Source organism: Nuphar pumila, chromosome 12 (assembly GCF_984573655.1).
Source record: "Nuphar pumila chromosome 12, dmNupPumi1.hap1.1, whole genome shotgun sequence".
Lineage (NCBI taxonomy): Eukaryota > Viridiplantae > Streptophyta > Magnoliopsida > Nymphaeales > Nymphaeaceae > Nuphar > Nuphar pumila.
Genome location: NC_143260.1, coordinates 33,276,087 through 33,292,960, shown reverse-complemented (window position 1 = coordinate 33,292,960; position 16,874 = coordinate 33,276,087). Strand labels below are relative to the sequence as shown.

Here is a 16,874-nt window from a genome sequence, read left to right as displayed (position 1 = left end):
GGGAGTTCTCTCTCGGTCATGGACCATCTCTTTTGGATATTTGTACAGCTAGTCATATGGGTTATTAAATAATAGACCCATGTATAGTCTCAGTCTGATACGATGTTGAATGTCTGTGTGTACCCACATGGTAAGTGAAAGATGAACATAAAAGTTTTACATTTTTCTTATAGCTTTTGAGTACGATTTATAATTCTTGTCTCTCTTTTGGATATTTGTACAGCTAGTCATATGGGTTATTAAATAATAGACCCATGTATAGTCTCAGTCTGATACGATGTTGAATGTCTGTGTGTACCCACAGGGTAAGTGAAAGATGAACATAAAAGTTTTACATTTTTCTTATAGCTTTTGAGTACGATTTATAATTCTTGTCTTAGATCTTAGAAATTATAGAAAACAAGTAATGCCTGTAAGAATGAACATGTATCTTGTACTTTTTCATTATTTCTTAGTAAAGTAGAAAGCATGTCTATTTCAATGAAAATTTTCTTCTTAGCAAGTTATGTTGTATAGAATTTTATAATTGTAATAACTGTAAATGTTGCACATATTTGTACACAGAACACTGAGCACAATATATAAATATAATTCTTCTTACGCAGATAGGAGAGTCTGACCCTTCTGCATTAAAATTTTTCAGGTAGCGAATGAATAGAGTGATCGCGGGTGTCGCAACAGAAGTAGCCATGAGATTTCAGTTTTTAGTATTCATGCTTAGACTCTAATTAGTAGATTTACGTTTCAGTTATGAGATGTAATTAATGCTTTAGTTAATGAATAAAATGTTTTTTAGTACTTCTCTGTTTTACCCTGTACTTCGCCCGACTATTGGACTTGTCACTTTCGCTATTTCAAAAAAAGAAAAAAAAATCAAAATTTTCCGTCCAATTTGTTGGGGTGTTACAAATAACATTAAAGGTCCCTTTATCTAAAATATTTTTTAGTTTAATTATCATTATCGAGTGTATTTTAACAACTTGTCTTGTAGAACACCATCAACCAAAATCCTTATTCCATTTGAAGAATTGCTATTTCCTATATACTATAACTTAAATCTATCTCTTAGGTCTCTAGCTTTTTTCCTTTCCATTTTGTCTCTCGTAAACTCATAATATTTTTTTTTCTTCACAGTGTTCACTAACTCAGCACACTTTCTTGTTAGTTTCCTTATATTATAGGATGCCATTTTTATCCTTAGACTAGTGTCTTTCTTCATACAATTATGTTTATTTTCTACTACTATTGATTTCTATCTTCATTTATCCATGTGAGGTATCATCCTATCCCACTGCTTAATTTTCACTACAATAGGATTTAGTTGTAGTGCATCGCTTGTGGTGAACGCTCTGCACCCTTTATCACTTCTCACTGCGATCTGATTTTGCTGTAGTGCGTCGCTTGTAGAAACCACCCTACATCCTTGTCAATTTCTCATTATGACCGGGCTATGTCTGAAACAGGTTGCTTGTAGTGAACTCCCTGCACCCTTGCTTACTTCTCACTACAGTCAGGTTTAGAAAAGGTGCGTTACCTGCTGGAAACACCCTAGCATAAAACAGACTTCTCTTACAACTTATATTCATAGGATGTGGCTAGAGTTTTAAGGTGGTTTCTAGCTGATTCCAATCCTCCTCCTTTATCCAGGACTGACTAATGATTGGATTAATGAAGTCCAATATTGTTTTTGTCTCCTTACACAGATAATATTAACAAAAACTATAATAAAAAAAATCAACAATGGAAGTGAACGGTGAACACCACCACCTAAAACAAAAAAAAAACAGAGAAAGAAAGAAAGAAAGAAGAATGGTAGGAGCTAAGCACGTCAAAAAAACAGGAAGCAACCTTCCATTAAGAGCATCAATGCTGTTGCAAATTTGGGTGCTTCTTGGGCCCATGGTGGGGCACAAGAATGGGACTCAGCAGCTTCTTCACAGCCTTAGAGAAACCCCATCTTCTTGGTCGAGCTGCTTCTGGGAGGGATACTGAGTGCAGGCACGATGATGGCTGGGGTGGTGTGTCCAAGAACCGAGTTGGGTTCGGCATGGAGTAGCTCCTCCCCATTATGGCTTGGTTCAGTTGGACTTCGAAGGAGACTAGTTCGAACCGATCGAGCAGCGAGCTTTCACCCTCACTAAACCTCACCACAAAACGTTGGTTTGCTGCCTCTTCCATACCAAGAAGAGAAGCAAAGGAATTCTTTCTGGCATTTGGATGCATTCTCTCTCTCTCTCTGCACAAACAAGAAGCAAACAAATTCTTTCATCAAAAGTTTGAACTCTCTCCCTCTTGATGGTGATCAGATCCTAATTCGAGAAGCCTAACTCATTAAAGTTACCAAAACAGTCTTTCCTTTGTACAAGATCTCTCTCTCCACCAACAAGAGGAAGCAAACAAATTCTTTCATCAAAAGTTTGAACTCTCTCTCTCTCTCTCTCTCTCTCTCTCTCTCTCTCTCTCTCTCTCTCTCTCTCTTGATCGTGATCAGATCCTAATTCGAGTACCCCCAACTCATTAAAGTTACCAAAACAGCCTTTCCTTGTGCAAGGTCTCTCTCTCATATTATCATATATGGGATTCTGGGTCATATCAAGGGACAATTTTGCCATGATACTTTGGTAAAAGGCAATATAATAGATCTCATTTCTATATAAGACAATAACTACCAACAAAAGCAGCATCTCTTCCCTCTGCAGGACTCATTTTCGTCTGTGTTGTCTTCGTTTTGGGAAATGTTGAAATTAAAACTGGTTAATATTCAAACCGGATAGTTGGGGAAGTTTGGGAAGTTTGAAAAGTGTGGTGTGACCAATCCTTTGTTTGAATTTTAAGAGAGAATCGAGCCTTTGCTTCACCCGAGGGCTTTAGTTTTTAGCAGGGAATCAAGCCTTTGCTTCCCCAGGGTTAAGGTCAGGGGCGTAGCTAGGATTCATGTGTGTGTGTGGTGGTGGGGGGGGGGGGGTAACAGGTGTAGCAAAAAAAAAAATTGGTGTGATAGTCGGGGTTCGGAGGCAGCTCCAAAAAAAAAAAATTTTTTGAGATAAAATAAAAAATGGCTACAATTATTAATAAAAATCTATTTCATATGAACAAATCAAACTATCTGCTGCAGTCTTTCTCAACCTCAATCGAAAGTTCTTAAACATTATCTAATGGCAATATATACCAAGTGAGCTCAACTAGGGTCGGTAAACGAGCCAAACTAGCTAAGCTTAAAGTGTTCAAATTTGGCTCATTTTTGTGGAGTCTATTCAAGTTGGAGTTTATAACCAACATGAGCTAAATAGACCACGCTTGAACTAGCTTATTTATAGAAAAAAATACACCTGAAAATAATAGGTCCGCATAAAAAATGACATTGTTTCGTAGTTGAAAGCAATAAGATTTTATCTCTAAACCTATTGCTTATGGTTAGGCCAACCATAAGGAGTTTTGTGCAATGGGATGAGGCCTAGGCTACTAGGCAGGCAGGTTAAGATCTCATGGGTGTCACTCTTTGTGCAAGCTTAAGCAAGGCGACGAGGAGTAAGCCATAGAGTTTTACGCTATCAGGACAACACCATGTAATAATTTGAAAAAAAATATGGCTCGACACTTCAGGATTCAAAACATTTAAAGAAAATAATTCATATTTTTTCAAAAATAGAACAGAAGCTGCTTGTATTGCAATATTACCTGTTGGAACGACTCTCTATCTATTGTTCATGTTTTGGATTTAGATCTGGTCTAGCATGATCCAATCCGAATCTTACCCCTACTCGATAGGGATATCAATGGGTTGGGTTTACCCAGACCCAACCGGTACCAAACCCTATAGAGTTCAAGTATGGTGATAAATAAGAAGATCCGATTAAGACTCAGATCCGGACCCAAAAGTATGATTAGAACATGGATTCAGGTATAGTTTGTGAAATTTTATACCAAATCCAGTGCTGACACGAATTTCGATTAAGGCTTGCAATTTTTCAATGTGAAAATGATAAAAATAGTATTTTACCGAGTTTGGTTCATGTAGTTCTTATCAGGTCCAGGTATGGTTTCTCTTGTGGTGAATCTGATTAGACCCGAGTTCAAAGTCGGTACCATACCCCAAAATCAGAGTCAGGTCTGGTTCCACCGGTGTACAAATCAAACCCGACCCATTGACACACCGATAAAAGAAAAAAACATTAAGAGAGAAAAATGCAAATCCGAGTTCTCCCAACCCTTCACACACATCCACACACCGCTCAAATCTGAACCCTCATACGCACACCAACACACGGTGGCACCGATTCCCCCAATCATAGTGCGGGCATCGACCCGCACGGAAGTACAGACCCACATGTGTGCCAGACCAAAGCCAGAACAGGGCTGGTCTAGGACTGGGCTTTTAAAAATAAAATAAAATTTAACTGTGCCGGGAGGCAGGTGCCCCCCCCCCCCCCCCCAAGCTCTGCCTTTGGTTAAGGTATATGCTATTTTGGGCTTTGGGCTTCATCCGGTTTAATTATACTCTACTGCTGATAATTAAGCCTGAATTTAACAAGGATCAGTTGAACATAGTGTGGTTTTAGTAGCTGCACAATTGGCTGGTTTAGGAGGGTGGATCCCAGTTGCCTGAAGCAACCACATGGGATCAGTTTTACATCAAAGCAATGTTATCAGTATTGATATCGGCCATGTATCCTTTGGCCAACTGTTCAGGTGAATCGGCCGATACCGATACTCAAGTGAATTCTTCTGAATCGGCCAAAAATAATTAAAAAATATTACATGTCAATCAGAAGGTGGCATGTGTTAAAGCCATTAAAATAATATTACAAAATAATTTTAACTATTTTTTAAATTTATTAAAAAACAGCCGATTTGAGTGCCATGTATCAATTTTCTGCCTATACCGTATCGGCTGATACAGGCCGATACTGACAACACTGCTTGAAAGTGACATCCCAGTCCAGATTGAGCCAAGCGGTTCAATCAGGTATCTGGCTAAATAGTTTTGAATCCAATCCAAGTGAATTTGTGCATTATCATGAAATGACAGCTCTCAAGGCTTGGGTTCAAAACAGTGCAACTCTCATGCAAAGATGGTTCATTTGCCTACCACACCAGAGTCATCTTTCTAATCTTCTACTTTTCAAACTAGAAACCTTGCGAACTTGATGAAACAGGAAAAAAAATTTAATTTTACTTTGTACTTGATGCAGTGATCCAATCTGTCATTAATATCATTGAGTTTGCTGAAGTAGACATGCATTCAACTGGTGGAAGAAGAACTTGATCAGCCCTTCAAAATTTAAGATTGCTTTGACGGTAATAGCAATATGAATTTGCACTCTTAACCAGAAAACCTTTGAACAATGTTGTTAACATTGGTTCACTAGGTGAATCGGTTTCTTAAAAAAAAATGAATTGAATCGAGCTGAATCGATCAACTTTTTACCATCAGATGAAACATGTCATTAAACACACACACAGATATATATATATATATATAGTTTTTAACCCCCTAAAAATATTTAAAAAATGAATTGAATCGGCCTCTTCTGAATTGTCTTTGGGCCGATTCCTTCTGAATTGGTAGAGTCAGACCGAATTTAACAACATTGCCTTTGAACCATAGTAGCAAATATAGGTATTGGCTATATCTCAGCAATGCCATTTCTCGTGATATTATGTATTATATATATATATAATAAGTAAGAAAATATCATGTTTAGATAATAAAATACATATAATAAAAATAAGTAAAAATGCAAAATAAAGAAGAAAAACACATTTAAGATGTAGAAAATAAATAAATACAGTAATAATAATTGATAATATCATGATATTATCAAATTGGAAATATTTAAAAAATATCATGATATTTTACCTATAATATTGTTTGCTGAAAATACAACAATAATATCGCGATATTTTGAAAATATCGCCGATATCTGTGACTATGCTTTGAACAGGCTTCACATGTACAAGAATATAAAAAGGAAAGACAAATAAAATGAAAAATGAGTTGGATTCCAAAAAGAGAAACACGAAGGAAAACCAATTAGAATTCCTATTAAGAAAATACAACAGATAGAGAGAATCAAACCATAACTTCTCTTTTTGATGGACAAATCAGCTGGAAAGAAAAAGTGGTATACAAATAGCCAAAGTTAATGGTGTTATATTTCATTCATAAAAAAATGATGGAACATAACAACTGCATTTAAGGCGTTCAGCTTGTTTAAAATTACTAATAAAACCCTTAACTCATATCCCACTTTCAATTTGATCAAGTGGCAGGAAGAGATGCAACTTTCAAATCAGGTTACTCAGACCAATTTACGGACTCAATTGATTGAACTTGTCTCAATTTCAAGATCAACATGACTAAATCCATAAATGATACACAAAGTAGCCCGAGTATTTTCATAACTTGAGTAAATGTAAACTGTCCATCAAGACAGGTAATAGCAGGATACAAACCAGATCAACCCTCTCACAAATTATTTTACCTGATATCGAGCTGTAACCTTTTCCCTAGAATCCACATATAGATGGCCCTGCAAAATGGGGAATATAAAGTGAAAATGTTTAGAGAAACAGAAGCAGCAGCAGGAGCTAACTGGTTAGCTACCATAGAAATAAGTGCTAACCTTTCTGAAGGGATCTGATGTTTCTGCCTTGCGCCGATGAAGAAATAATCCTGAAATGCAGAAAGCCTGTTATTATAAAATTAATAACCCAAAAAAACAAAACAAAACTTGGACTTGAAGGAACTTGTTGCATACCAAGCGTACAGCGTCCTTGAGGCTCTTCATCACTAAATGCCTGACCACTAACCTGTTCCGAAAAACAAGGAGAAGAATTATATCTGTAAGGAAATCTCAGGATATGCAAATCCATTTTATATACTACCTTCCACAATGAACCAGCATAAAATACTTCAGGTGAGTGCTTCACTTGCCCATCAGCAAGTCTATGGACATCTTCAAATTCCACTCTACTGAAGATAGTCAACTTCTGATCAGAATGCAAGCACTGAAAATGCCTACTAAAAAAAAGAAATATGCACGAAAACTATGGACCCTATGTCAAACGAAATGGAAACAGGACAAGGTATATTGCTATTTATATAGTCCATTAAGAATTCTATGTATAGGGACATCATGTAGCTTAAGAATGGAGTATCCATGTGACAAGATCCTGCAATGTGATACCCAATAAAGCAAGTGAACTTTTTACTAGCATAGTAGCATATTCACAGATTGCCTCTGAATGTACTTGCCTAAAAAACAATAAGGTGCGTTGCCTGAGTCAGAATGAAAGAAATATAATTTACCCATAGCTGGCATGAACAGTGACATTAGTTCAGTAAGCACATGAAAAATTTTCAAGCCAAAATCAACCCAAGTTTTCTCAGTGTAAATTAATAAAAATGACAGAAGACATCCAGCCAGATCCACAATTAAAAGAGGAGACATGTAGAAGATATTTAAATATTCAAAAGATGAGATAATGATTTGAATCACATGGCTATTACAATTTGCAACTACAAAATTCATCAAAACAACACATTTTCACACAAAAAGAGAGATTATTTGTTTCATTTTCTCTTGTAATACAATGATTTCTGACAAGCATGCAGTACACTGAAGAATCAAATGGCCTGGGAACACTCTTGTTAGTAAAAGCTGAAGCATAGAGTAGACATGGCTGCAGCAAGAATATCAAGGACAAAGTTGGAGACCAATTGATTCCTCAGCAATTTATTATGATATACATACTTCCCAATCCCATGTCGCAGACCTAAAAAACTAAATCTATTAAATAAACTAAAGAATAAGAGTCACCAACAAATTGCCCTGTAACACTAAGGACTTCTGAGAAATTGCAGAACAAAAAAAGATCATAAGACGTATCATCAAACGAATGAATTTTCAACTTTCTAGTCACAGCCTATCTAAGACATGTAAAACTGCAAAGGAGGGAAAGTTCTGTATCACAAGCAACAAAATTTTATATAACCTACCCAAATCGAAAAGGAGGGAAATTTCGCAATGGGGTCTTCAGATCCAAAGACATAGAGCAACCATCAGAAGTTTCCCAATCGATTCCAGTTGTGTGCTCCTGTGGTTCTAGAATCTGCATAGGAATGCCTGCAGTACATGGCACAACAGCAGCCACTCCAGAAAATCTGCTTTGTAGATCTGGTTCATATACGTGGTCTAATTGTTCTGTGTGAATGGGCATGCCATTGCTCCCCTGGCTAAGCCCAACCAGAGTTGTCAGTCCATCCCCTGATAAATCTCCACCAGTTAGGTCAACTCTACCATCTTCATCAACAGCAAGTGACTGCTGGCAATTTCTATTACCCAAACCAAAGGGAACACGAGAAAATACAAAATGTGTTGCAGGCCAAGCTGGAGCAGAAAGAAAAGTTGTACCTCGTCCTATACCAGCAAGACCATCCATGGGACCTTGTACATGCACACGTACAGGCCTAAGTAGTCCATTTCCTTCACTTTGAGCATCAGCAAGATATACATCACCCATATTGTGATGTGTGCTATTTTGATCATGGTCCTGCCTGTAATATCGAGGGGAGCTAACACCCTGAGAGTACCTACATGACTGCTGACATGTGCAAGCCATGCTGCTAAAACTACATATTTTGCAAGTATCAATACCAATTTCTTGGACTCTTTGACTTGGAAGCACCTGCATGAAAAGCAAATGGATCTTAGCATTTGCATTTCTGTGTTTGATTCTAATTAGTAGCAATCTAGGAGAGCATCTAATGGCAATAATTTTGATGAAAGATGCTTCACTCAATTCAAACCTGGCAGGTTGATTAGTGATCAAGTGTCTCCACCCATTCAATATATAATACACTAATCAAATACAGATCACTTACAGTTGGAAGTCATCCCACCTGTATGTGGCCCAGCTAACTTAGCCAGCCACTCGCACACACACGTGCAAGTGAGCACACATGGTATCACTCTCTTGTCAAACCAATCCCCATTGTCTATCTTGTAGTCACAATCAAGGATGAGTATTTTGGGCAATAGATTCTCCAAGACTCCAAATAAGGATTTATGAGATGGAGATGGACGCAGACTGCACACCTGAAGCCAGAGACCATCACAAACATCCTTGCAAGGAAAACCCAGTTCCTCAAATTGTTTCCTCGCATTAAGCAGCCCCTCAAACGACATGTTACAGTACATAAGAGTCACCCCCTCGAAAATGCTCATAAATGCATCATAGTCTTCTTAACGTATGCCACAGAACTCATTGATAGAAGTTTTTATCTGCTGTCTCCCTACTATCGGACCACCCCATGAAGGGGCCTGAGATAGACTGCTTTTTCCCCACTCATTGGATATAACCCCATTGCAAGGTGACAATACAGAAGAATAGCTCTTTGATTGATCCCTGGAAAATCATACATTGTGATCACCAAGGAAAGCTGCATTATCTTGCTGAGAAGGCATTTCTGCAGCAGCAGCAGCATTTTTGCCTGTTCTATTTGGATTCATATTATTCTTGATGTCAATGTAAGCACCACAGCTAATGACTGGTTCTGTTCTTGGTGAGTTACTTGAAGAAGCAGGCTCTTCCATCTTGCAAGCATAAGTGGATGCTAGAATCGGTTGTGAACTCGACTCATATTGAAAGTTTACAAGTTTGGCATCAGTAGTAACAATGCAATAATCCACCACGCAATCAGCAAGCTCACAAATAATATTATCAGAAATTTTGTTTCCTTCAAGTTTTTTTCGCAAGCTGAGGCCGCCCTTTTCACCATTAGTTGCTTAGTAGTTTTGCTATCCATCAAGTTCTTTCCCTTCACTACCAATGGATCCATTGCAGAATTTGATCCCATCTGAGGACTTTCTTGCACAGGGTGTTCAACCTTTTGAAAAGCACCTTTGGCTACTAGGGCATAGAGTGCCAATTCAAACCTTCAGGATTCCCAAGAAAAAAAGTGAGTCCACTTGAACGGGACCCAGTCCAGAGTTATGAAATCAAAGTACTAAATTCTGACCTACAGAGCACAAAAACTCACATTGCACAGTGACCAAGCAAGTGGTGCTGACCTGGTAAGATAAAGTTTGCTGTCCACAATTCAGATATGATAAAGTCTGTGCAAATGGCACATAGGTCCTGCACATAGAAGTCAAGACAAAAGGTCAATATAAAAAGTACCTTCATGAACACAAATCTGTTATGTGATTGTTCAACACAAGTTCTAGCAGCAAAGTAAATACTAAAAAGGATTAATCCTGAGATCAACTTATAGGAAAAATAAATCCAAAAGGTCCACGTAAAGAACAGTAACAGCAAAATTTGATGAGTTCACCTGCAGGTCAAGAAATGATGCAGCTGCAAGAACACGAAAAGAATTACTATCATTAAGCTTTGGATTATGGCCATAGAGGTAAGCCAAGGACATGGCCACAGCTTCAGCATTGACATTGTTATCATTAATCTGCGGTATCACCACAGGTGCATTTGCCTATTTCCAGGGACCTTGAAGCATGTTCGTGCCACTCAAGTTTCTCAGCAATCAACATCACTATAACATTAACTAAATTAACCACTAACTAACCACCTTGAGTTAACCAAAAACATCCTCAAGCACAAATGCACAACTATAGATTCAGCACACAGGCAGAAGAACATTAATTTTCAGTAGCAAACAGTGTGATGTGAAGAGGCATATGTAGAAATGAAGGCGGAGATCTTAAGCAGTTAGGACCTAGGAAATGCATAGAGCAGAGTTATCATTCTTATTATGAGGATCATTAGACAAAGTTGCATCCCCAAGCAATTGAAAACACAAAGAAAAAAATAAAACAAGGGAACTTATAACTTTATAAGGCTGTAACCACTATATACAATGACACGAAATATGCGATAATTGATCAAGAATTGTACCATTTCCTCCTGCTATACCCATAAAGAAAGAAAAAGAATATCACTCGAATTTCTCAACTCAACGTGTTCTAAGCGTGAACCAACTTATGAAGTAATGAAGATATTTTCCATGACATTCTCCCCTAAAAATTGGAGACCAAAAAAAAAAAAAAAAATGGAGTGACACCCATGAAAAACGGCGATAAATATTTTTGTGGGTAACCCCTCAAACAAGAAAACCACAATAAAATTGCAATTCGCACCATAAACACATTGTGATTGAAAGAATTCTAAAAAAATGCATAGCAAAAGAAACTACATGAAAACAGAGCATACCACGTGAGTTCAAGAGCAAAGTGAATAAATCATTTCATTACAGCTATTTCTCTTTTATAGTTTTTACAGAGGAGATTAACCATTACACTCTTAACAAACAATTAAATGAGAACCATACAATAATAACCAATTCTGTTATTACAGATGGAATAGAGAGCTCTGAAAGTCTTCAGAAGGCTCTCGAGTTCACTAGAAGATCTCTCAAGCTTAACACTCCCCCTCAAACTGGTGCATGCAAGTCTTGTATGCCTAGTTTGGATTTTAGAAACAGAAACTGTTCTCTGCATATAGCTTTAGTAAACATGTCTACTATCTGATTCTTTGTTGAGACCTGAAATGTTTGAATCACTCCTGATTTAATGAGATCACAAACAAGATGGCAATCAATTTTTATGTGCCTCATGCGCTCATGGAAAACCAGATTTACAGGGATGTATAAGGCAGCTTCATTATCACAATACAACTCTGCCGGAGAGAGGTGATGAATCTGTAACTCCTTCAGCAGAGATTTCAACCAGACTATTTCACAAGTTGTATTCGCCATTGCACAATACTCAGCTTCAGCTGTAGATCTTGAGATTGTTTGTTGTTTCTTTGTTTTCAAAGGTACTAGATTTCGACCAATGAACACACAATAACCTGTCACTGATCTTCTGGTTTCTCGACATGCAGCCCAATCAGCATCACAGAACACTTTAATGTGTAGTATATTTTCTACATATAGCATGATGCCCTGCCCTGGATTTTGTTTCAAATATCTACACACTTTCATTACAGCTTCAAGATGACATGTGTGTGGATCCTGCATGAACCGACTAAGAACATTGATGGCAAACAGTATATCAGGCCGAGTTATGGTCAGGTAGATTAGCCGCCCAACAAGACGTCTATACACAGTTGGATCTTTAAGTGGTGTGCCACCTGTACTTGATAAAAATAATCCCTGCTCCATTGGAACGTCAGCTGGTTTAGCATTCAAGTATCCGACATCCTCAAGAATATCCAAAGAATATTTTCTTTGGGATAGAAAAATCCCATGCCTCGACCTGGTTAGTTCTATACCGAAAAAAATATTTCAGAGTTCCTAGGTCCTTCATATGAAACGTGTTATTGAGATAGATTTTAAACTTATCAATATGCTGCTCACTGTTTCCTGCAATGATCAAATCATCCACATATACTAGAACTCTGATGACAACTTGATTCTTATGTAGGATAAAGAAAGAATAATCTGATCTTGATTGTGTAAATCCATAGGAGATCAAGGCCTGTAAAAATTTAGAAAACCAGTTTCGTGGAGCCTGCTTAAGACCATATAAAGACTTGTTTAACAAACATACTCTTGTCTCCCCTTACTTCCATATCCATGTGGAAGTGTCATGTATGCCTCCTCATGAAGATCACCATGCAAGAATGCGTTATACACATCCATTTGCTGAAGTATCCAATTGAACTTTGCAACGATGGTTAGTAAGCATCTAACAGTAACCATCTTGGCAACGGGAGCAAATGTCTCGTGATAGTCGAGACCTTCCACTTGAGAATAACCCTTCACCACTAACCTCACTTTATGCCTTTCAATGGAGTCATCTGATCTATACTTATGTGATAAACCCATTTGCATCCAATGGGTGTAGCTCCATGAGGCAATGCAGTGAGAGTCCAGGTATTGTTAGCTTCCAATGCTTTGATTTCTGCTGACATAGCATGTTGCCAACAAGAAAATTGCACTGCTTGACCGAAGGAGGTGGGTTCTGATTCTTGAGAAATGGCTAAAAGAAATGATTTATGGGAGGTAGAAAAATTGTTGAAAGAGACAGTTAGTTAATGGATACCTTGTTGCAGACAGAGTCTTTGATGACGATTGCAAAGGTGATTGTTGAATGCAAGCTATTCCACAGTAGAAATCCTAAAGAAAAATAGATTGTTTCTTTTGTCTAACTGATCGACGAAGAGGTTGAGGTTCAACTTCAGATGGCTGAGTTGAGGGAATTGATTGATCAGTCCAGGTTTGAGATGGAAAAATAGAATTTGGATCATTTTGAAGCTGAACTGTATGATTTAATGGAGTAAAGAGAGACTTGTTTCCTGTATTCTGTGAAATGGAGTTGTTTTCAAGTACATGATCTGTAATAGGCAAAGGAATAACAGTTGTAGAGTTTTGATTTTGAAAGTTTTGAAAGGGAAACAATTTTTCATGAAATGTCACGTCTCTACTAGAGAAAATTTTATGATTTTCCAAATCATATGCCAAATAAGCTTTTTGACCAAAGGGGTAGCCTAAGAATATACATCGGCGTGCCAGTTGATCAAACTTAGATTTTGGTGTTAAGTTTGTAGCATAGCAGAGGCAACCAAAAACACACAGATGCAAATAGGGGGGCTTCTTATTTAGTAACACTTCATAAGGTGTTTTGCCATGAAGAACAGAAGTAGGAGTGTGATTAATTAAGTATGTTGCAGTAAGAATGCATTCTTCTCAGAATTTTAAGGGCAAGGTTGCTTGAAATCGTAAAGCTCTGGCCACATTCAAGATGTGCCTATGCTTTCTTTCCACAACATCATTTTGTTGTGGTGTGTGGGCACAACTATGTTCATGTTGCACACCTCTTTGTGAGAAAAAATCAATCATATCAACAGAAAAGAATTCAGCTCCATTGTCAATGCGAATTCTCATGACTAATACATTAAATTGATTTTGAACTAGTGAAAACAAATGTTGCAACAAATGTTTAGTTTCATGTTTGTGCCTCATTAGATAACACCAAGCAGCTCGAGAGTAGTCATCGACTATGCTCAGGAAGTAATGAGCTCCTGTGAAAGAAGCATGTGAATAGGGTCCCCAAATGTCACAGTGAATTAGCTCAAATATCCGTTTATTGGTGATTGAAGTTAAAGAAAACGAAAGTCTTGTTTGCTTAGAAATGAAACAGATATCACAAGTATAATTTGACAATTCAATACACGAATCATATACTGAAAACATCTTATTTCTAGAATTTGAAGGATGACCAAGTCTCCAATTCCAGATGTCAAATTCAGAACTGAACATAGCCATTGTTGTAGATGTAGTGGATAAGAGAGAATTTCTAAAGTAGTATAACCCATTCTTCAAGTCACCCACTCCAATTGTCATCTTAGATATCTGGTCCTGTAGAGTGCATTTATTAGAGTTAAACACAATAGAATTTGAAGATTTTATTAGATGACTAACAGACAAGAGATTAAACTTGAATTCAGGTATAAAAAAGACATGTTTGAGTGTCAATGAAGAAGAAATATAATTGACATCTCCTTGATGAGTGGCATAAACCACTTTGTTATCAGGTAAACGATTTGGAAAAGTCACTTTCAATTTTGTTAGTTCAGAAAAGAATGACAGAAATGAAGCCATGTGATCCCTAGCTCCGTTGTCTATGATCCATGCATTATTGTTAAACAGAGACATACTGCAAAATGAACCAGAGAAGAAGACGATTTGTCTTTAAGAAGAAGTATGAGCTGACGGTATTCCTCTATTGTCAATGCAAGAGCCATTTCCTTATTGGTTTCATTTGAATGTGCAGCAGAATTCACTTTAGCAAAATCATTATGATGACTTTCTTCAGAATTTGAAGAAGCACTTGCACGTGTTCGCTCCTGTTTGTATCTTTGTCCCTTGTAATTTTATGGATAACCATGCAATTTGTAGCATCTGTCACGAGTGTGACCATTGTCTTGACAGTAAGTACATACTAGTTGTTGTCTTTTTGTATTTTTACTTTGAGTATTTGACTTATAACATCTGATTTCTATATTGATTGCAGCAAGGCTTGAATGAGGAGCAGTGGATAAGAGACGAGCCTCCCTATGTTTCTCCTCTTGAAGAATCAGAGAGTACACCTTTTCGATTTACGGCAAAGGATCAATTAGAAGAATTTGTCCTCTAATAGTCTTGTAGGATTCGTTTAGACCCATAAGAAATTGGATAACATGTTCTTCTTGTTGTTTTTCAACCATTTTCCTCATTGCTCCAAAAGTACAGGTGGGCAATGGATCATATGATGCCAACTGATGAAGAAAATTGCAGTTTTGATCTGAAATTTCCTAGGTGTTGTGATTTGAGTGAATCGATCACTCAAGTCAATCCAGACTTCACGAGCAGTAGATACATAGATTACACTATCAACTTGATCACGGGACAAAGAGTTTATGATCCAGGAGAGTACCATGTTATTGCAGCGATGCCAGAACATATACTCTATAGAAGTTGCTTCAGACTGAGAAAGAGATTCATCAATAAATGACAATTTATTCTTTGCAGCCAACGCCATGAGCATAGATCGACTCCAGGTGACATAATTGTCGCCTGTAAGTTGCTGAGAAACAAGAATTGCTCCAGGATTATCCGAATGATGTAAGAAGTATGGATTTACAAATTCTGCATTTAGACTTGCAGAAGAATCTGATCCTGTGAAGCAGTATCTGAAGATTCATGCCCAGTTGAAGTCATAGAGCTAACCTAGCTCTGAAACCATGAAAGAATTCTAAAGAAATGCAGAGCAAAAGAAACTACATGAAAATAGAGCATAACACGTGAGTTCAAGAGCAAAGTGAATAAATCATTTCATTACATCTCTTTCTCTTTTATAGTTTTTATAGAGGAGATTAACCATTACACTCTTAACAAACAATTAAATGAACTCTGAAAGTCTTCAGAAGGCTCTCGAGTTCACTAGAAGATCTCTCAAGCTTAACAGTGATTTCGTGAAGAAATGGCTAGAAGAGCGAAGAATCAATGAAAACAATCACAAAGTTACAGAAAAATCCATGACGGGTATATTGCCTGAAGTAGGAGCTACGAGAGAGGATGAGGCGGTGAAGGCGGTATGTCGACCCCATGGCCTGAAGGACGATGTCCGAGAACTCTCCGGAGTTGAAATCCTCCACCTGGATGTGGTCACAGAAGAAGGTGAGGTTGCAGTCGAGGGCTCACAGCTCCCCGTTGCTTTGATCGTTATCGAGTGAGAGGGTAGAGTTGGTACTGGTCACCATCTTCATATTGTTGAAGGATCAGTGCTGGCTGAATTGCTTATCCATCCATCCTCTTGTTGGATTTGGGTCCCCTCCATGTGGAGGACCCGATCCAAGGAAGTGTAGAGACGCACTTCACCTTGCATCTTAAAGAAAGAAAAAGGAGAAAAGAGGGCACGATGGCTCATATGCTTGGTGGAGTCCTTTTGAGTTTTGCTCTTTAAAGAAAAGTGAGAAAGAAAGAGAGGGAAGAGGGTTTCTTCCTCATGTTTTGTGTGTAGCTTCCACAAGATTGTGAGAAAGAGAGGGGGAGAGAAGGAAGAAAAGCTTTGGTTGTTGGTGTTCTTCATCTTTTTTATTATCCCCTTTTTGTTTTATAAAGATTATGGCAAGAGAAAGAGGGTTTTTGTTGTGGAAAGGTCATCATTATTGATTAGGTGATATTCTTTCACTTTCATCTTTTTATTTGCTTTGTTGTTTCTCTATTGTGGGCTTATTGTGGGTAGGCATTGTGTATTCCCCTTTGTAGTCATTCTTTATATCACATAGTAGAGTGGTTGTTGGGTTGCTCTCAACCCCGTGGTTTTTACCTCTCATTTTGAGAGGATTTTTCACGTTAAAATTGGTGT

At 37.7% G+C, this 16,874-nt stretch overlaps 1 protein-coding gene across 1 annotated transcript; it reads right to left on the bottom strand.

Moving 5' to 3' along the window:
- Positions 1-6,073: 6,073 nt before the first annotated feature.
- Positions 6,074-12,850, bottom strand: LOC149820609 (uncharacterized). Its single transcript, XM_089981834.1, has 12 exons — positions 12,569-12,850; positions 10,340-10,468; positions 10,046-10,143; positions 9,833-9,941; positions 9,437-9,773; positions 9,102-9,247; positions 8,003-8,691; positions 6,889-6,973; positions 6,762-6,813; positions 6,627-6,676; positions 6,486-6,533; positions 6,074-6,109 (listed from the first exon to the last, which is right to left on the bottom strand). The coding sequence occupies exons 1-12, from the start codon at positions 12,848-12,850 to the stop codon at positions 6,074-6,076; spliced, it is 2,061 nt and encodes a 686-aa protein (XP_089837960.1).
- Positions 12,851-16,874: the final 4,024 nt, after the last annotated feature.